The sequence below is a fragment of the Chiloscyllium plagiosum genome, unplaced genomic scaffold, assembly GCF_037043375.1.
Source record: "Chiloscyllium plagiosum isolate Xiang-an unplaced genomic scaffold, Cpla_swu_hap1 HiC_scaffold_12, whole genome shotgun sequence".
Lineage (NCBI taxonomy): Eukaryota > Metazoa > Chordata > Chondrichthyes > Orectolobiformes > Hemiscylliidae > Chiloscyllium > Chiloscyllium plagiosum.
In genome coordinates, this window is record NW_028270150.1 from 73240619 (window position 1) to 73263399 (window position 22781).

Sequence of the window (22781 nt, forward strand, 5' to 3'; positions counted from 1 at the left end):
TTCCAGCCAACCTTTTTTTCATTTTTGTGGTGAAATTTTCTATTTGAGCTCCCTTATGTTTTGAAAATTCCAGGACTTGTCACAGGTACATAATAGATCTGTTTTTCCAAAGCAATTTACAACTTCAAGAGCTTAAAATCTGATTTTTTTTGAGCAATTACCATAAACATCAAAGCAACCAAGTGATTTACATTGGGGTGCAAGGTTCCTTTAGCTTTTGGAACTCAAAGATGTTTTTTGTTTTGTACTGGTGTAAGCACATACTACTGAAGAATCTGTTTTTGTTTAAGTGGTTACCTTAATTTAAGCAAAACAAGTTGAAGTAGATGCTGAAGAAAATCTGAAGCAACAAGATGATGTCTTTCAAAAGCACGACATGTTCACCACAGCATCTTTGCACCTGGAAATTTCCTGCACCTATGATGTGGGTAATGAGTGCTTTTTTGAGACCAAAAAATATACGAGTAATCAGATTAGGTAGAACCATGGTGAGCCTAGTTGTTCAGATGGTGCCACAATTCAAAATACTTTGCATGAATTTTCTCATTATGGTGGTCACTTTCTAATCTGTTTCTATAATTTGACTCCAGGAGTAATGGACATTTTCTCCTTTGGATTATTTTGACTTCCTGTTAGCATATATAAATCACTTTTGAAAATATGAATTTGCATTTGAAAATCAACTGATTCTTCTGAAAATCGTTGATCTAGGGAAGTTTGAGTCTGATGTTAATGTGTTTTTAAAAAATTCTTTATAACTCAAAACAAAACTTATTTTTCGAAGACTTATTTTTTTTTCCTTAGACGTCTCAAAAGATGGGAAATTCAGAGAGCCAGAATGATAGTGAACGAGCGTTTTCTGGAGATGAGCGTGCAGGTCTGTCACGCAAGCACATGTCTCGGTCACTTCGCATTCCAACTAAAACTTCACGAAGAGCCAGGCCTGCCTCAGCAGTCAGGATTACACACAGAAATTCCGAAACAAGCACTAAGTCTAGCAGCACTCCCAGTATCCCACAATCACTGGCAAGGGATGGCCTGGACGTCAGTCATCCAGGAAATCTTAATAATGCTTTAGAAGAAGAATTTGGTCGTCCATCTTGGGTGGGTAGAATGGGTAAAAGTGTAAGGCCTGTGTCTTACCATACAGGTTCTTCAGTTTCCAGTACCAGGCGAAGAAGTGCTGTCCAGCCACTCCATTCAAGGGATGAGCTTGACATTTGTTTGGACAATCATATTATCCATGTTATAGAGAATTTTGATGAAATAAGATTAGACTCTGTTTCCCAAGCAAATATTGAAGATCTGCATCTAGTTACTGGAGATGAAACGACCATTTTAGAAAGCACAAATATCAAGAAAAAACGATCCAAATCTGCTGATATGTGGCGACAAGATAGTATGGAATTCTCCTTATCTGACCTAAGTCAGGATCGGTTAACCAGCACAGAAGATCTGTTGGATAATACTGATGACAAGGGATATGAGAAAAGTAGGCTAATAAACAGTAATTCTATTGATCTAGAACAATTGAGTGGAAACCAACGTGCTAACTCTCTAAATGAACTATATAGCCAAAAACCAACAGGTGCAAATATGAACAAAACGCGAAGAAACAGATTTAAGACACTCCCTCGGAATTTGAGGACTCATTCACATAATACAATACAGCCAGAAAATATAAATGCTGTGGCCTGGTCAGCTGGAGAAAATGCAAGTGTTCATTCATATGTTGCCTCAACGCTTCCATGCAGGAAGTCCCATTGCCTTTCCGAAGGAGCGTCTAAAGGACGAATAAGCCATGTTACTGATAACAGAACCACATATGTCAGAAGGTCCAAAACAACACAGGTAATGCATAGAATAAAAAATCATGTTGGCTTTTATTAAAGCCATTGACAATTACTGGTTAACTATAGAAACTTAGAGGATGATGGATTTGATGTCAAATAGTCAGCAGTATTTGGAGTTTAATTCTATTTCTGTTTTATTTAGCTGTGGCCAGAAAGATTCTTAATTAGACTTTTTTTTGAAGCAGCAATATCAATTAGTATTTAAAAATAAGATTCCAGCTGTTGTGGGCTGGAGGAAAACCCATATGTATGAATTTGCAAACTGCAAAGTATTATTTCTGGCGAGTTAATTGGAGTGCTAAGTTAATAGACAGTTTGAAATGGGTTCTTCAAATTCCCGTGACCAAGAATAATAATTGATATTTGACTGCTGTTACATACACGAAGCTAGCTTGATGTCCAGGCAATCTAATTTCAAGCATGTTTCAGTATATCAGCAGTTTAAAAAAGGAACAAAAGTCAAAAGCATAGTGTGCTCTGCTAGTGAGCTGTAAATGTTGTCATTCTGTAGTGTTAAAGCTGCTAATAACCATATATTGAAAGCCCCACAATTTATCGTTGTTCAGTGTTGCAAGAAATACTTTTGCCACCCACATGCGCCTTAAGCAATCATCTCCCAGGCTGAGGAAGTCTTGCAGATTTCAACTTCATGGATTCAGCTATATAATAATCACCCTTTCTTTTGTGCGAAGAATTTCAAGTGATCCGCCCTCAAATTGTACGAGTTTAATTCCGTGGTCCATTGTCTTTGTCATAATTTGATAATATTTCTTCACGAAATTCATTTACTTCTTTGCATAAACTTTGTGATCCAGTCTTGATCTCTCCGTTCTGAGGCTAAATAGCTTTGTTCAAATAGTTAGCACACTGAAAAAACATTCGCTTTGTAGTGACAAAATGCAAAAATGTGCACAGTTGGTAATAGTTGTTCCAGAATGTACTTTGTACAGAAACATAGCTGAAGGGACAAATAGTGATGACGAAGTGGGAGGCTGCAGAAGGATGTGGACAGCCTAGAAGAGTAGGCAAAGAAGTGGCAGATGGAATACAATGTGGGAATGTGTGATGTTGTGCACTTGGTACGAAGAATAGAAGCATAGACTAATTTCTCAATGAGAAAAAGGTTTCGGAAATCTGAAGCATACAAAGGGACTTAGGAGTTCAAGTTCAGGATTCTCTGAAGGTTAACATACAGGTTCAGTTGACAGTTAAGGCAAATGCAGTGTTGGTATTCATTTTGAAAGGACTAGAATACAAGAGCAGAGATGTACTGAGACTGTATAAAGGTTCTGGTCAAGGTACATTTGGAATATTCTGAGCAGTTTTGGGCCCTGTATCAAAGAACGGATGTGTGGCATTGGAGTGGCTCCAGAGGAGGTTAACAAGAATGACCCTAGGAATTATGAGCTTGACATATGAGGAGTGGTTGAGAACTCTGGGTCTGTACTGAATATAATTTAGAAAGATGAGCAGGGATCTCATTGAAACTTACAGAACACTGAGAAGCCTGGATAGAGTGGACTTGGAGAAGATGCTTCCAGAAGTAGGAGAGACTAGGACCTGTGGGCTCAGCCTCTGGGTGAAGGGATGTCCCTTTAGACATAAAATAAGGAATTTTTTCAACCAGAGGGTGATTAATCTGTCAAACACATTACTGCAGAAAGCTGTGGAGGCCAAGTCATTGAGTGTATTTAAGATGGAGATTGGTTCTTGATTCATAAGAGGCTGAAGGGCTTCAGGAGAAGGCAGGGGAGTGAGTTGAGAAACATAATCAAATGGCAGAGCAGAGTTGATGAGTCAAATGGCCTAATCCTGCTCCTATATTTGGTGGTGTTCAGTAATTAAGATCTGTGAAAGAACTAAATTTGGCTGCTCTACAGTCACAATGGTTATAAATGTTGGAGGGAATATTACTTAACAGTTCACTTACTGATGCACAAAATTAATGCCCAAAACGCAAGTTTCAGTTGGAAGTTTCTTTTAAACTTTGTTTCAAAAGCTTCCAGTTATATCACATGTTGCAGATATCACCATCCATGCTGAAGTATAAACTGCAATCTGTAGAAAATTTCAAATTGAACAGAGGCCGGCACGAAAACACGATAACTACTATCAGTAACCTGAAGCACTCTGTTCACGATGTTACTACCCAAGCAGATTCTCAACTTCTGTTGTCACTGGCCAGCTCCACAATGTTTCAAATGTCCAAACTGAATGTTGTTCCTGGGACAGTGGAATTTTTAAAAAGGTGGAGGGGGAAGAAGAAGACAGGTTTGTTTTATTCCCCACTTTGTTCATTTTCCAATTACCCTGGAGTATTATGTAACTATGAGGAGACCATGAAAAGTAAGCAGGGTCTGTTGCAAGAAGGGTACGGTGGAAAGGGAGATGTCTCCAGATGTTAGTTTTTCTGTAAGATAGTAGTCACACTCATGAATGCTAGATAGGAAATTGTTTTTGTGATGCTAAACCTTGTAAGATAAGTGGGGAACAATTAACTACCTAAAATAATTGGGGAGGATTGGTTTGCACAAATAATATTCAAATTGATATGCTCAAAGAACAGAAATTGTGATAAGCTTATGGGTGGACTTGACTGAAATAATGTACACTCTCGTAAAGGAGTGCAGGATAAAATAAAGTAATTGAACTTGTAAGCTCAATATGTATATGGATTATTATTTTGATTTGCATCTTTCACTGTAACAATGAACCGATTTTAGTGTGTATTTCTGTGTAGGACATTACCACAGGAGATGGAAGTGAATGTGCAGATAGTGGTATTGATGGTGCAACAATGGACAATGATCATCTTTCCCGCTTTTCCAATATGACCAGTACGACATGCTATCCAGCCAATTTCAACCGTGATTTAATTTGTAGTGATATTGTCACAGCAGGAGATGCACTTCGTCAAGGGGTGTATGAGAACTTTAGATGTACTTTGGAATCAAATCCTGTCAATACAGAAAATCCAGAAGAAGCTGAGTCAGCTATGAGCGATGAACAAAGCAGTGGTACCCTCAGCTCCCCAGGGCAGTCTGACAGTCAAACTGCAGATCAAGGAACTGTTCGAAAAGCAGGTTCACTTGCTGTGAAGAACTTTTTAGTCCACAAGAAAAATAAAAAAGTGGAACTGGCTACACGGAGGAAATGGAAATATTATTGGGTATCATTAAAAGGTATGTTTTAGGTTCTGTTGATTTTATTTTCGTTCAGAAACCTTTTGCCTGAATTCTTAATTATGAAATAGAGTTGAATGCTATTGACATTAAATTGAGTTTTGCAATCAATGGTGCATTCAGTGGTAAATACTTTAATATAGATTTTGTGAAATGAATGCTTGTTGTCCACCAACTTTTGTTTTATTCCAGCACACACTATTCCTCAAAAAAGGAAAGGTTATCAACTTGACACATGCTAGATTTTGGATTGTATTATCTTCTGTCTCATACCAATTTTTGGATCTAATTTAGGCATATTACAGTAAAAAACAGGATGGAGAAGCTTAGCACCAAATGTACTTTGAACTGGTGTACAATTTTTCTTCATCCTATGTCTCTTGCCCAGAAAATGGTGAAAAATGTGGACAAGATGCAACACAACCTTCCTCACCCAATGTCAGTCACCACTTCCATGAAACAATATCTCTTCAGTAACTCCTGCTCAAGGTTGCTGGACCTATTTAAGATTGCGGGAGATGTTGGCAAGTCAGTTATAGGGCATGATGGTCACTTCAAGTTTTTCTTTGCGAAATGGAATCATTGACCATGAAAGCCTATGGATGTGACAATATTTAAAATTTAATTAAGACAACAGTTAGAGGCTTGCAGGAAAGAGCGGAAACTTTTCATTTAACATTTTGGATCTTCACAGTAGTTTCTTTATCTCAAATATATCCTTGACCTCATATTTCAAGCTTCAGACAATAAGGTTTAGCAGGAAAAGCAGTAATGAATATGATATCAGTGTGGTAGTTTTGGTGCCATTTTGCATTAACCACCGATATCAACTTCCCCACATGTGCCAACCCAGAACTTATCTGAACTTGTGAAGATGCCAGTGCATCAGAAAATTAAATTTCCAATTGTAGATCTTAATGTTGTTATAACAACAGATCTAGGACCTCAACCAGACTGAACCAGCACCATGAGTGACCATCTATCATAGCTGGCCAGAGCCATGCACTCTGGTTCGAATTGCATAGTATTTACAGAAACGATCCATCTGGCCAGCAGGTCCATGCTATTACACTAATTGATAAGATCCTGTGTCTTTTGGTTTATATTAAGAACACCCAATTTTGCAAAGCAATCTAATTTATCTCTTTGACAATGGGCATAGATCATCAAAGAAATGGCTAAGATAAGTGGGTAGGTTGACTGATCTTTTCAAGTTCAACTACGATTGCAGATGTTCCCCCTTGTGAATACTGAATTTCCTTTCCTCAGTCCTTGGATTCAGGCTGTCCTTTTTCTAATTTTATCAATTGGAGCTGCTTGCTTTTGCAAACGTTTTAAGACTGCAATAGCATTAGATTTCACTCCGGCTCAAAGTGATTTCTAATCGGGAGCACAAATAGCCCAGGGAGACTGCTTGGAATTGCATTGTCAGATGCATTGAATGACAACATATAACATGGCTTTCCTTCAGTAGGGGCTGTTTGGACACAATGGTAGTATCCTTATCTTTTGAGCCGCATGTGCCCGGTTTAAGTGGCACCTGCTCGAGAAATGTTTAAGAACATGTCTGAACAGGTTGATTAGATAATAGCTACCTTTCCTCATGTAGTACAGCACAAGGTCAGCACACTGGGAAATGGTCAGCACCAGTGAGAAACACCAGGTATTCGTTGTGGGAGAGTTCAAAAGACTTGCTGGAGGACAGGGTCCTCGTCCATCTCGCCATCTGAAAGAGGTGCAGATTTTGTGTTTGACATCAAGGATTCAAACATGAGAAAATCACTGATTTTCACAAGCAGGTTGAAGGCATGTTAAGGAGTTTCATTATTATAGCCTAGAGACTCCGGGATTCTGTTACCAGCCTGCAGGATGTTATCTCACAGGTCATTGGCAAGATGGAGAGCATCTTTATCTCAAAGGTGCTGCAGAGGACCCGAACTAATATAACCGATGTCACTAGACCCTATAGAATAGGAAGAAGCTTCAGTAGCTGCAATCCAGACTCTTAAATTCCAGCTTGGCGAAATTCAATTTGTTCTTGTACCGTAAAGGAAGAGCTAAGTAATGAACTAAATGGATAAGAATTTTCAAGTAGTCATTTGTCTTTGGCATTCTGTTTTAAAGGGAAAAATCATGATCTTCAGTCCAGTGATGGTGGCAGTGGTGTGCGGAAGTGTAAATGCTGCCCTTTGTAGGATGTCAGCATGTTTGTTCATTTTTCAGTCCTTTCAACCAATATCCACTGTAGTTCCAGCATGTCAACATGTCAAGACTTTTCAGAAGCAGTGATTAATTGGGTCCCGAAGCATCCTGAGATCACCAGAAATTGTTTTATCCATTATAATGCATGCCTCAACCTTTTCCTGTTAACTGCTGATAATTAGGGAAGGTATGGTTGAGCCACTGTAAATATATTTTCCAAATCACTTCCTCAGAAATGTTGCAACACACTTCGAGTCATAGAGTTGTACAGCATGGAAACAGACCCTTCGGTCCAACCCGTCCATGCTGACCAAATATCCCAACCCAATCTAGTACCAGCTGCCAGCACCCGGCCCATATCCCTCCAAACCCTTCCTATTCATATACCCATCCAAATGCCGCTTAAATATTGCAATATTTATCAGCCTCCACCACATCCTCTGGCAGCTCATTCCATACACATTCCACTCTCTGTGTGAAAAGGTTGCCCCTTAGGTCTCTTTTATATCTTTTCCCTCTCACCCTAAACCTATGCCCTCTAGTTCTGGACTCCGCGACCCCAGGGAAAAGACTTTGCCTATTTATCCTATCCATGCCCCTCATAATTTTGTAAACCTCTATAAGGTCACCCCTCAGCCTCCGACGCTCCAGGGAAAACAGCCCCAGTCTGTTCAGCCTCTCCCTATAGCTCAAATCCTCCAACCTTGGCAACATCCTTGTAAATCTTTTCTGAACCCTTTCAAGTTTCACAACATCTTTCCGCTAGGAAGGAGACCAGAATTGCATGCAATATTCCAACAGCGGCCTAACCCATGTCCTGTACAGCTGCAACATGACTCCCAACTCCTGTACTCAATACTCTGACCAATAAAGGAAAGCATACCAAATACCTTCTTCACTATCCTATCTACCTGCGACTCCACTTTCAAGGAGCTATGAACCTGCATTCCAAGGTCTCTTTGTTCAGCAACACTCCCTAGGACCTTACCATTAAGTGTATAAGTCCTGCTTAGATTTGCTTTCCCAAAATGCAGCACCTCATATTTATCTGAATTAAACTCCATCTGCCACTTCTCAGCCCATTGGCCCATCTGGTCCAGATCCTGTTGTAATCTGAGGTAACCCTCTTCGCTGTCCACTGGCTCAGAAGTTTGGACACTACCATTGAACCACAAGAGCCCTGAGCCAGAATCAGCAGGGCATTTGTAAGCTCAACACAGCTTTATCCTGCACTCTGAGAAGGAGTTGTTGACTTCTGGAGCAAAGCAAGAGCCAGTATTACCAAAAAGCAGTCACTTGCTAAGCATAGCCTCCCAGTTTTTTAGGCCACGGACCCTGTTGTCGAACGTACAAACATATGAACAAGGAGCAAGGATGGACCACTGGAACTCTCAAGCCTTCTTTGCTACTTTGAGATCATGGCTGATCTGATTGTAACCTCAAATCCATATTTTTGCTAGTCCTGATCATGCTTCACACTTTGCTTACCAAGAGTATTACCAAGGTGACTGCAAAGAACTGAGACAAATGGTTTGGAGCAGCACAGCCTTCTGAGGCTCTTCTGATAAACCTCGAAAAAGACTTTTGAAGTGTGCACAGTCTGTAATGGGAGTGGCGTCCCAACCTGCTCTTTTATAATTGGCTGTTGGTACTTACTGTTGCTGCCTCCCCTCTATTTTTCTTAAACAATCCTCTATTGAACGACTAAAGAACAAAGGAAGAACAAAGAAGATATCATCACAGAAACAGGCCCTTTGGCCCTCCAAGCCTGCGCCGATCCAGATCCTCTATCTAAACCTACCGTCTATTTTCTAAAGATCTGCTCCCTGACCTTTCATGTATTTGTCGAGATACATATTAAATGATGCTATCTTTCCTGCCTCTACCACCTCCACTGGCAACGTGTTCCAGGTCCCCACCACACTCTTGTGTAAAGAACCTTTCACGCATATCTCCCCTAAACCTTTCCCCTCTCATTTTGAACTTGTGACCCTTGAGTTCCACACTCTGGCAAAAAGCTCCTTGCTATCCACCCTGTCTATACTTCTCATGATTTTGTAGACCTCAATCAGGTCCCCCCATAACATCTGTCGTTTTAATGAAAATAATCCTAATCTATTCAATCTCTCTTCATAGCTAGCGTCCTCCACGCCAGGCAACATCCGTGAACCTCCCCTGAACCCTTTCCAAAGCATCCATATCCTTTTGGTAATGTGGCAACCAGGACTGTATGCAGTATTCCAAATGTGGCCGAACCAAAGTCCGGGGCAACTGTAACGTGACCTGCCAACTTTATATTCAATCCCCTGTCCAATTAAGGAAAGCTTGCCATATGCCTTCTTGACCACTTTACTGACCTGCGTTGCCACCTTCAGGGAACAATGGACCTGAATACCTAGATCTCTCTTGTGTTCCTCTCAAACAAACAGCAAATGGATTGCTCTTTTTTAGGGCTTGACCAATTTTACACCTCTCCTCTGGTGGCTTGGGTAAAGTAGCTAAAATCTCCACTTCCAATATATTCTTGCATGCTTCTATGTTAATGGTATAGTTTCTGGTAGCGCAGGGTTAATTACAGTTTAAAGTCAGGCATCTCTATTTTATTTGGATATTGCAGTGTATTAATGCCACATGCGCAGGTAAAATCTGCTGATTTGTAGGTGTGTGACAAAAGTCCATAAAAGTTTTATTGTTTCTTTTACTTTGAGCTCGTTGGTGTTTCTGAGATTGTCTTTCGACTTCATAAAGCTTCCTATGCACGAGAGTTAACTTTTCTATCCCCTGACTGATTGATTACTTCAGGAATTTGCATTGTGCAGTTAAATCAATCTTAATTGAGGTACTGTCGAAGAGCTACAAATAGACTTGATTCCTTTGGAATATGGACAAAACCAGCTGGACTTCATGGTCCTGGTGATCATCCATTTGCCTCTTGTAGAAATGCGGCAACTAGTAGACATAATCATTGAGAGGTATCCCAATGTTATTCACTATCAAGGTTGATGCCTGAAGATTGGTCGTTTGGATAAAGTACTCGAAATTGTTCCAGTAAGGAATTCATATATTTATGAATGCACCAAGTAAATTGACCAGAAAGAATTTAAAATTATATCCAGTGTTTGACAGTTCTCAGTACATTGCCTATAAAGTATAAAAACTGAAATTTGTCATAGAGTTTAGCGTGTTACATAGGTAGCATTGACATTGTTTAGTTACTGTAACTTATATTTAATTTAAAATATTATGTTCGTTTTCTAACTTTAGGCTGCACTTTATTTTTCTACGATGGTGATGGAAGATCAGGAGTGGATCAGAGCAGTGCACCAAAGCACATGGTTTGGATTGAAAATAGCATTGTTCAGGCAGTGCCCGAACATCCAAAGAAAGATAATGTGTTCTGTCTCAGCAATTCACTTGGGGATGCTTTCTTATTTCAGGTTAGTAATATACCACTCATCTTTCTGACATTTCTCAATTTTCAAGTTAATTAACCAACCTTTGATATTATAATATTACTGTCTCAAAAATGCACTTTATATTTTTTATTAAACTGGTGGAAGTAATGAAGTTACATTTTACGTTCATTATCGATAAACAAATGCTGTATATTTCAATGAAAAATTATAAGTTCAGTTTGAGTTATCCTTCATTGTGACTTTTGTCTGAGATTCCCCCAGCTATATTACCTACAATTATCCAACTAATTTCTTAATTGTGAACAGATTCTGGACTGAAATGTAGTGTTTTTTAAATACTTGTATTCATTTCTTTACATAAACTTTTAGACCACTAGCAATTCATGGAATTTTAAGCTGCCTTAATTGATTGATTGACATTTTCAGTTCATTTACCATGTCACATATGTCAGTTGTGACTCAGCTGTTAGCAGTCATGCAATCTTAGTGTCTGGCCATGTTGGTTTTCTTTGCTGGGAAGTTTTTTTAAAGCAGAATACTAGAAAACCGCTTTATATAAAAGTAATTATAAACTGAAATTGCATTTTATATCTATCACTCAATCAACACAAAATCAGATTATTCGTAAACCAACTGATTCCTTAGTGTGAGATCTTGTTTCAAAAACAATAATATATGCCATGGATAAAACTTTCAACCATTTAAAGAATCCACCTTTCCAGACTGTCTGATTGTAGCTCCTACACTTCAAAACCTCACACCAGTGCACTGCAAAGGCTCATTTCATTGACACAAAAGAAAGGCTACAAATATAGAAAGATAAACAAATGTTGGGCCATCTCAAAGTGTTTTGCAGCGTGTTAATTATGAAGTGTCATCAATGTTGTGGAGGTACATGTGTTAACTAATTTGTGCATAGCAAAATTTCACAACAGCAATTGATCAACTAAGATAAAGCTTGTGAGCATAAAAAAAATCTGGAATTAAGAGTCGACTGATGACCATGAAACCATTGTCAATTATTGGAGAACTCATCTGGTTCACTAATGTCCTTTAGGAATGGAAATCTGTCATCCTTACCTGGTGTGGCCTACATGTGATTCCAGAGCCACAGCAATGTGGTTAATTCTCAGCTGCCCTCTGAAATGACCTAGCAAGCCACTCAGTTGTGTCAATCGTGAGAAAGTCACAACAAAAATGAAACTGGATGGACCACTGGCATCGACCTTAAGCCCGTCATTGGGGAAGAAAAGGCTTTTGCCCGAAATATCAATTTTCCTGCTCCTCTGATGCTGCCTGACCTGTATGCGTTTCCAACACCACTCTAATTGGAGCTGTCTCACAGATTAGTCAAGCAATAGTCATTCTTACAGAATCATACCTTATAGATAACACCCCAGACACAACCATTACCATCCCTGGATATGTCCTGTCCCACAGCAGGACAGAACGAGCAGAGATGGAAGCACAGGGGTGTACAGTTGGGGGTGAGTAGCCTTGGGAGTCCTCGACATCGACTCTGGACCCCATGATGTGTCATGGCTTCAGGTTAAACATGGGCAAGGACACCTCTTACTGGTTACCACGTACGGTCCTCCTTCACCTGATGAATCAGTACTCCTCCATGTTGAACAGCACTTGGAGGAAGCATCGAGGGTGGCAAGGGTGCAAAATGAACTTTGGGTGGGGGATTTCAATGTTCACCACCAAGAGTGGTTTGGCACCAGTATTACTGATTGAACTGGTCGGTTCCGAAAGGATATAACTGCTAGACTGGGTCTGCGGCGGGTGATGAAGGAACTAACGAGGAAAAAATGAACTTGACCTCCACCTTTATTAATCTGCTGGCTGCAGAAGCATCTGTCCCTGACAGTGTAGGTAACAGCGACTAGGAGAAAGTGAGGACTGCAGATGCTGGGGATCAGAGCTTAAAAATATGTTGCTGGAAAAGCGCAGCAGGTCAGGCAGCATCAAAGGAGAAGGAGAATCAACGTTTTGGGCATAAGCCCTTCTTCAGGAATGAGGAAGCTGGAGAAATCTGCATTCATCCCTTGTGGTTAATAACAATTAAATGTGGCTGTCGTAGCGAGTCTGTTTGAGGACGTGGCTGAAGAGCTTCAGGGCAGATGAGATGACCTAGGGGGTGCAGTGAGGGAGGGACTCACCGAGATCCTTGTAGAGGGATGAATGCAGATTTCTCCAGCTTCCTCATTTCCCCATCCCCCACCTTTGCTCAGTCCCAACCCTCAGACTCAGCACCGCCTTCTTGACCTGCAATCTTCTTCCAGACCTCTCCGCCCCCACCCCCTCTCCGGCCTATCAGCCTCACCTTACCCTCCTTCCACCTATCGCATTCCCAACGCCCTTCCCCAAGTCTCTCCTCCCTACCTTTTATCTTAGCCTGCTTGGCACACCCTCCTCATTCCTGAAGAAGGGCTTATGCCCGAAACGTCGATTCTCCTTCTCCTTTGATGCTGCCTGACCTGCGCTTTTCCAGCAACACATTTTTAAGCTAAGTGTAGGTAAAAGCGACCACTGCACTACCTTTGTGAAGACGAAGTCCCATCTTCACATTGAGAATAATCTCCATCGTGTTGTGTGGCACTATCATTGTGCTAAATGGGACAGACTTTGAACCAATCTAGCAGCTTAAAGACTGGGGATCCATGAGGCGCTGTGGGCCATCAACAGTGACAGAACTGTACTCCAGTACAATCTGCAACCTCATGGCCTAGCATATACCCCACGCAACTATTACCATCAAGTCCGGGGATCAACCCTGATTCAGTAGACAGTGCAGGAGGCCATTCCAGGAGCAGCATCAAGCATACCAAAAAATGAGGTGTCAATGTGGTGAAGCTACCAAACAGGAGGCATGCCAAATGACATAAACATCAAGTGATAGACAGAACTAAGTGATCCCACAACCAACGGATCAGATCTGAGCTCTGCAGTCCTTCCCCATCTCGCCATGAATGGTGGTGGATGATTTAAAAAAAACTCACTGGAGGAGGAGGCTCCACTGTATCCCCATCCTCGATGATGGAGGAGTCCAGCACGTCAGTGCAAAAGACAAGGCTGATGCATTCGCGACAATCTTCAGTCAGAAGTACCGAGTAGATGATCCATCTTGGACTCCTCCAGTGGTCCCTGGCATCTCAGATACCAGTCTCTAGCCAATTCGATTTACTCTGCTTGATATCAAGGAACGGCTGCAGCATTGAATATTGCAAAGGCAATGGGCCCTGATATAATTCTGGCAATAGTACTGAAGCTGTCTGCTCTTGAACTTGCTGCTCCCCTAGCCAAGCATTTCCAGTAGTTATAACACTGGCATCAACCCAACAATGTGGAAATTGCCCAGGTATGTCCTGTACGCAAAAGCAGGACAAATCGAATCTGACCATTTAATGCCCAATCAGGTGACTCTCCATCATCAGTAAAGTGATGGAAGGGGTCATTGACAGTGCTATCAAGCAGCACCTGCTCAATGATGTCCAGTTTGTGTCACTCCGTTCCTGATCTCATTACAGCTTTGGTTCAAACATGGGCAAAAGAGCTGAATTCCAGAGCTGAGGTGAGAGTGACAGCCCTTGACATCAAGGCTGCATTTGACCGTGCATGGCATCAAGGAGCCCTGGGAATACTGGAATCAATGGGTGTCAGGGGGCAAACACTCTGCTGGTTAAAGTCACACCAGACACAAAGGAAGTTGGTTGTGGAGGGTCAATCATCTCAGCTCCAGGACTCTCTGCAGGAGTCCCTCAGAGTAGTGTCCTCGGTCCAACAATCTTCAACTGCTTCATTCATGAACTTCCCTCTGTCATAAGGTCAGAAGTGGGGATGTTTGCCGATGATTGCACAGTGTTCACCATTTGCAACTCCTCAGACACTGAAGCAGTCTGTGCTAAAATACAACAAGATCTGGACAATATCCAGGCTTGGACCAATAAGTGGTAAGTAATAATCACACCCCACAAATGCCTGACAAAGACCATCAACTCCTGCCCCTTGACATTCAATTGTCTCACCAAAATTGAATCCTCCACTGTCAACAGCCTTGGGGTGACAATTGACCAGAAACTCAAATGGACTCACCACATAAAATACAGTGGCTACAAGAGCAGGTCAGAGATTAGGAATACTGCAGCGAGTAACTCACCTTCTGACACTCCAATCTACATCTACAAGGCACAAGTCAGGAGTGTGGTGGAATATTCCCCACTTGCCTGGATGGGTGAAGCTTCACACCATCCAGAACACAGCAGCTTGACTGGAATCACATATACAAACATTCAATCCCTCCACCACCAGCGCTCAGTAGCAGCAGTGTGAACTATCAACAAGGTGCACCGCAAATATTCAACAAAGAACCTTGGACAGCACCTTCCAAACCAACAGTCACTTCCACCTAGAAGGACAAGGGCAGCAGGTACTTGGGAACACCATCTGCAAGTTACCCTCCAAGCCACTCACCACTTTGACTTAGATATATACTGCCGCTCCTTCACAATTACTGGGTCAAAATCCTGGAATTCCCTCCCTCCTGGCATTGTGGGTCAACAGTGTTGACTTCTGCGATTCAAGAAGGCAGCTCACCATCACCTTCTCGAGGGCAAATGGGCTATCAATGCTGGCCAGCCAGCGAAGCCCAAGTCCCACAAATTAATTTTAAAATAATTTAAAATGAAGCAAGTTGGTTTATGACTCTATGACTAAGTTCTATATCGAGGAAAATTTTAAGATATCAAGGTGTTTTCATTTTAATTGTCTTAATTGGGTCCATTGGTCTCTAAAGACGCCTTTAATATCAGCTATAAAGTTGCATCTAGGTTTAAGTAAACATTGCTCCTCTTAGCCGTGTTTCACTTGATTGAATGATCTAACTTGAAGAAAGTGAGGACTGTAGTTGGTGGAAAGTCAGAGTTGAAAAGTGTGACGCTGGAAAAGCACAGAAGGTCAGGCAGCATCTGAGGAGCAGGAGAGTCGACATTTCGGGCACAGGCCCTTCATCAGGAATGTGGAGAGGGAAGGGGGCTGAGAGATAAATGGGGGGGTTGGGGTGGGGCTGGGAAGGTGATAGGTGGATGCAGGTGGGGAGGTAATTATGATAGACTGACTGCCGCAGTCAACCTGTTGTATCCACCTGCTCCTGCCTCACCGAACTTATCTCCCCATTTCTCAACATTGTCTTGTCCCCCTTGGTCCAGGAACTCCCCACATATATTTGGGACACAACCCATGCCCTCCACCACCTCCCATGATTTTTGTTTCCCCGGCCCGCAACGCCTCATCTTCACCATGGGCATCCAGTCACTGTACACATTCATCCACCATGATGAAGGCCTCCAAGCCCTCTGTTTCTTCCTCTGCTGTCGACCTAATCAGGACCCCTCCACTGACACACTCCATTTGATTGGTGGAACCCTCAACAACTTCTCCTTTGAATCCTTGCACTTCTTTCAGACTAAAGGGGTAGCCATCAGCACCCGCATGAGCCCCCACTATGCCTGCCTCTCCCTAGGTTACGTGGAATAGTCCATCTTTCGCATTCACACTGCCACTATCCCCTACCTTCTCTTCTGCTACATTGATGACTGTGTCGGCGCCCCCTTGTGTTCCCACAAGAAGGTTGAACAGTTCATCAACTTGACTAACACCTTCCACCCTGGCCTTAAGTTTACATGGACCATCTCTGACATCTCCCTCCCCTTCCTGAACCACTCCGGCAACTAACTCAACACACACATCTATTTTAAACCCTCCGACTCCCACAGCTACCTGGACTACATCTCTTCCCACCCCCTCACCCCTGTAAAAACATGATCCTTTACTCTCAATTCCTCCACCTCTGCTGTATCTGGTCCCAGGAGGACCAATTCCTTTCCAGGACATCCCAGATCACCTGCTATTTCAAGGACCACAATTTCCCCTCCCAAGTGATTATCAATGCTCTCCAGCGCATTTCTTTCACTTTCCGTACCTCCCCCCTTGAACCCCACCCCTCCAACCGCAACAAGGGTAGACCCCCCTGGCCCTCAGCTTCCAAACCCCCCCCCCCTCCCCAAAATCTCTGGATGCAGCATGTCATTCTCTGCCATTTCAGCCATCTCCAGCCAAACCACACTCACCAAAGATATATTTGCCTCCCCACCACTATCTGCAAGATGCACTGCAGAGTTCCACAGAGACCATTCCCTCCATGACTCCCTCTTAGATCCATGCTCTCCAGCAATCCACACCCTGCACCCTCCCTTGCTGCGCACGAGGTGTAAAACCTGCACCCTCATCTCCGTCCAAGGCCCCAAAGGACGTTTTCACATCTGGCAAAGATTTTCCTGCACATCCACACACCACCTCCTGTGTCTGTTGATCTCTATATGGTCTCCTCTACATCGGGGAAACAGGATGCTAACTTGCGGAGTGTTTCAGGGAACGTATCTGGTCCTAATGCACCAAACAGCCCCACTGCCCTCGAGCCAACCACTTCAACTCCTCCTTCCACTCCCCCAAGGACATGCAATTCCTGGGTCTCCACAACCACAATCGAAGCAGCCTACCAATTGAAGGAAGAATGCCTCATCTTCCTCAAGACCCTTCAACCACACTGCATCAAAATCAATTTCATCAGTTTCCAAATCTCCCATTCCCCACCTCATCCCGGATCCTACTTCCAACATCAGCGCCACCTTCTTGACCTGTCCTACCTGTCCATGTTCCTTCCCACCTATCCAATCCACAATCCCCACTGACCTATCACAGGTACCCTCACCTGCATCCACTTATTGCCTTCCCAGCTACTTTCCACCCTCCCGGCCATCAGGACCCCCACCCCCCCAAACCATTTATCTCTCATCCCTCTCCCCCCTCCTCATTCCTGATGAAGGGCTCATGTCTGGAACATCGACTCTCCTGCTCCTTGGATGTTGCCTGACCTGCTGTGATTTTCCAGTGCCACCCTTTTCAACTCTGAATGATTTAACTTCCCAACTTGGATAGTCAATGCAGATTGCATGAGGAACCAGTGATTTTGCAAAATCATCACACTGTTGTCGTCATGTTCATGATTCTTGAACTGAGTTTTCAGATTCTTGTCTGCAGCTCCACTTACTTGATGGCAACTTCAACAATATTTGCATATGCATCCAAAATAACTTTTAAGTGGAGTGTAAATCACTTTTTATTTCAATAAAAGTGCAGCTGCAGTTTTATGCATGCTATGAGAGGGACCACAATATACGTTAATGAATGACTTCTGCGGGAGTCAAACTTGCGCTTGTCCAATTTGTAATTCTGGATTGTTGAAGCAAAAATTCACAAATAGTTAATGATCTTTGAATCTGGACTTTCACAATTTATATAGTCTGGTGGAGTTTGCTGAGTAGGTTGCACAATAATTGCTATTACATGCAGAATGCCTCATCAAACCATTTTTATGCATCTTATACCTTATAAGTAATTTGTGTTGAGTGACCAACTTGTTAAAATCAAGCTTTTGGAGAGCTCTAACAGGTTGGACTATAACCTGGTATTGTGTGACTTCTGCCTTTGTCCACCACAGTCCAACTCCGGCACCTCCACATCATTGTTAAAAATAGCCTCTCGGTTGTTTCTGTATTATAGATGGATAATGCTTAACTGTAGAGTAGATTATTCAGCATGTAAAGTGAAAAGTTGGTTGACTGTACGGGTGTATTGGGACTGAGTTCTTCATCAGAATTGTTTTCATCTTGAACCTTAAACATTTAACCAGATGTTGACAGACCTGCAGTGTACATATTTCAGGTTTCCAATATATAAGCTTCTTTTCATGACTGCATTATCTAGCACTCCGTCAAGTTAACACCGTTTGATTTCAAAACAATTTATTCTTTCAAAATTTGTTGTTACAGACTTCATTTCTGAGAAATCCATTTAAAAGGATGTGTATCTTTTTCTTTACCGGTCCATATAGCTTCCTCCTTCAGTTATTTGAATAACACAATTTACTGCTTCAAAAACATGATTTTAATATTGAATATTGAATAGCTACAGACAAATGTTGAAGTTACCTGTTGTAAACATAAACATAATTAAAAAGACTGAATCACAGCATTACATGATGCTCTCAGTTCATTGGTGTGAAGGAAATGGATGCAGAATTGGTTTGACAGTAGGAGAGGGTGGTAATGGAGGATTGTTTTTCAGACTGAAGGCCTGTGACCAATGATGCTCCGCAATGATCGGTGCTGGATCCACTGTAGTTTCTCATCTAAATAAAAATTTGGATGAGAATTTAGGAAACGTAGTTAGTAAGTTTGCAGATGACACTAACGTTTGTGGTATAGTGGACAATGAACGAGTCTAACTGAAATTGCAAGGCATCTTGAGACAATGGGCTGAGGATTAGCAGCTGAAGTTTAATTTTGATAAATGCAAGGTATTGCATTATGGTAGAACAAACCAGGTCAGTATTTACACAGTTAATAGTAGGGCCCTGGATAATGTTGTCGAACACAGAGATCTAGGGTTTCAGGTACATGGTTCTTTGAAAGTTGCATCCGAGGTAGACCGGGTAGTTAAGAAGGCATTTAATGTGCTTGCCTTCATTGCTCAGACCATTGACTTTAAGAGTTGTGACATTATATTGAAGTTGTACAGGATATTGCTGAGGACAGTTTTGGAGTACTGTATACAGCTCTGGTCACCCTACTATAGGAAGCATATTACTAAATTAGAGAGAGTTCAGAAAAAAATTACCAGCATGTTGGTGTGACTGAAGGGTTTGAGTTATAAGGAGGGGCTGGATAGGCTGGAACTTTTCATTGGAGTGTAGGAGGTTGAGGGGTGACCTTAAATCTGTAAAATCATGAGGGGCATAGAAAAAGTGAATAACAAAGGTCTTTTCTCAATGGAAGGGGAGTTCAAAAGTATGGAGCATACTTTTAAGGTGAGAGGAAAAAAATTTCAAAAGACCTGAGTGGCAACTTATTTTTTACAGGGGGTAATTCATATGTGGACTGGACTGCCAGAGGAAGGGCTGCCAAAGCAGCATTGACCGCCAAGAGGGGTTATAGCTTTAAGGTGTTAGGGAGAAGGTATAGAGGAGACATAGGTTTTTTACGCTGAGAGTTGTGAACACTTGGAATGTGTTGCCAGCGGTGGTGGTGGGACCAGTATCATTCGGGACATTTAAATGACTGCTGGACATGCACGTGGACAGCAGTGAATTGAGGGATGCATAGGTTAGGTTATTTTATTTTAGATTAGGATTAATCCTCGGCACAACATAGTAGACCGAAGGGCCTGTTCTGTGCTGTACTTTGCTATGTTCCAGGAAATGGTAGATGCAGGTTCAGTTTCCACATTTAAAAGAAAGGTTAATAAGTAGGAGAGGTTTCGAGGGATATGGGCCAAATGGAGGCTAAAAGGACTACTTTAGTTTGGAAAACTTGGTTGGCATGGACGAGTTGGACCGAAAGGTCTGTTTCCATGCTGTATGACTGACTCTATGACTGCCATTTAGAGAAAAACAACAGCTTGGATTTAAAACAACAAAGTCAGCTTTTGTTCCTAATTAACATTAATAAATAACAAAACAAGACTGTCCGATATACTGCACAGAACTGAGAAGAAAAACTTTAGCCAGGAGGGAGCCTGGCCAGTAAAAGCTTAATGCTGTCTGTATGCTGAGTGTGATGTTGCTTTAAAAATCAAGCAAATTTGATCATTACCTCTCATGGAAGTTTTTTTTTCAATTGTTGGAGTCATCAGCATATCCATCCTCACTATTAGTTTGAGTCAGGGAAGAAATGCGTAGCCTTGACCTGTGCCCATTGTCCAGAATCTAGTTCACTTGAAACTTGTTCAAAGAAAGCAATGACTCTTGTTTGGTCCTGCTCAGCATTTTTACAAATTTTAAAGGCCCACAATTTGCTGTGAAAATAACAGCTAGTTAATGCTGTTATAAGTGTACTTTTTTTTCAAAACAAAAAGCAAATTTGTGGTGAGAAGTTTGGATGTCACTTGTGAATTGCCAGAAAGTGAAATGATATGCTTCCCTCTATCATTAACATCACAATAAATCATAGCTTGCTATCAGCTTATACGTAATTTTAAAACAATGTGAGCGTTTTTCAAAAATTTGAATACCTATTAATGACAAAATGTGTGTTCTTGTGGTGTCACTCTTGGGGTAGAATTGAAACTGGAGTCTGACTTCTGAATATGGTAATTTAAGCTTTTGAAATTTCTAACTTTTAAATTAGTCCAAGTGGTGTAATTCACTCTGTCCCTTAAATGGTCACTTTGTTGTCCAGGGACCAGGAATCAATTTCCATTTTCAGCTGCATAACCTCTAATCCCTGAACTGAATTTCATGGTGAGGGTTTTCCTAAAGATTACTGTTTCACTGAAACTTCTGTTCACACTTAAATCCACACAAATATCGTTGTTGCAATCCAGGAGTGGACATCTGTCTGCATTCTTTATGTTAAACAATACAGTCTGGCTGCACAATCTCACTGTCTGCTCTCTCTTGCTTCTCAGTTTATTGCAGATTTACCTCCGTGTGAGGCTCAGGATTGTCTTGAGAAATCGGTAAGCCAGGACTGTAATGGCTTGCTACTGGGACTTGAGACTCTTAAAGCCTATTTCTATCACCGTGTTAATCACTTCTAGATTGAATCCAGGGAGAAATTCCAATTAACTGTCATTTGGATCTGCAACTCCATTCTATTTAGAAATTAAATGCCCAATTTGAAGTTTAACCATTTACAAAGCCTGACATTTCGAACTTCTCCCTGGGATTTGGAGACCATGGCCAGGATTTTGAATCATAAAGACATTGCAAATTTTTAAACATGATGTGGAAGTCCGAATCTCATTTCCAACAGATTCTGTTTTTGCCAATTGGGGAAAGGGCATGATTCAAGCAAGTGGAAAATCCAAATACTGCAGGTCCACTTGGCAATAAGTTCGTACTCACCCCATTTTTGTTGTTTTTGTCACTCCACCATTGTGGGCTTTGCCTTCACATACTTTGGTCCTAAGCTTTGGGGTTTCCTGCCGACATCTCCCAACCTTTCTGTATCACTTCCTACATTTAAGACTGCCACCAGGTTTCTCTTTTTTAGCCAAGATTTTAGTCATCTGATGTAATGTCTCATGTGATACCCTCCCTACCACCCTCTGCCTTCTACCTTCAAGCCAGTTCTGTATCCAGTTGGCTCGTTCTCCCCATGTTCCGTATGATCTAACCTTGCTAACCAGTCTACCATGAGGAACCTTGTCGAACGCCTTATTGATGTTCATATTACAAGGTGGTGGTTCTGAATGTCTTGAAATACATTATGGTGCAGAAATCCCCAGATCCTGATCAAGTCTACCCTAGAATTCTGAAGGAAGCTGGGGAAGTGAGATATTTATATCATCGATAGCCACAGCTGAGGTGCCAGAAGACTGGAAGTTGGCTAACATCGTGTCAGTATTTAAGAAAGGTGGTAAGGAAGAGCCAGGGAACTCTGCACCGGTGAGCCTGACATCAGTGGAGGGCAGCTTGTTGGAGGGAATTCGGAGGGACAGGATTTACATGTATTTGGGAAGGCAAGGACTGATTAGGGATAGTCAACACTGCGTTGTGTGGGAAATATTGCCTCACTAACTTGATTGAGTTTATTAAAGAGGTAACGAAGATGATTGATGAGGGCAGAGTGGTGGACATGTTCCCCACCTTCCTTAATTAAGGGGACCAAACTGCTCAGCATCCAGATTGAAATCATCTGCACCTTGTACAATTGCAATAAGGCTTCCCTATTCTTATACTCCTTGAAATAAGGGCCAACATTCCATTAGCCTTTTGATTACCTTCTGCATCAGTACACAAGCTTTGTGTTTTGTGCACAAGTATCCTCCAGTCCCTTTGTGTTGCAGATATCTGCAGCTTTTCTTCATTTAAACAAATGTTCTTTTGTTCTCCCTTCCAAACTGAACAACTTCACATTTCCCCACATTATATTCCATTTGTCAACTTAATCCCACTTATCCTATCAACACCTTGCTGTAAATTTTTGTATCCTTCTCTCAGCCTGCCTTTCCACTCAGAAACTAGCTCTAGTGTCCATTATGAATTTGTTGTCATAGCTTCCTTT

General features: G+C 41.8%; 1 protein-coding gene across 3 annotated transcripts in view; it reads left to right on the forward strand.

Annotated features, from left to right (window-relative positions):
- tiam1a (TIAM Rac1 associated GEF 1a) overlaps positions 1–22781 on the forward strand; it is a 333343-nt gene that overhangs the window by 132513 nt on the left and 178049 nt on the right. For 2 of the 3 annotated variants that reach the window (XM_043700702.2, XM_043700705.2), the window contains exons 3-5: positions 805–1851; positions 4594–5035; positions 10502–10674. In XM_043700702.2, the coding sequence (XP_043556637.1) occupies positions 817–1851; positions 4594–5035; positions 10502–10674 (1650 nt within the window). In that variant the 5' untranslated portion in view covers positions 805–816. Of the gene's footprint in view, positions 1–784; positions 1852–4593; positions 5036–10501; positions 10675–22781 lie in introns of all 3 variants that reach the window. The other variant, XM_043700703.2, reaches the window with a different exon arrangement.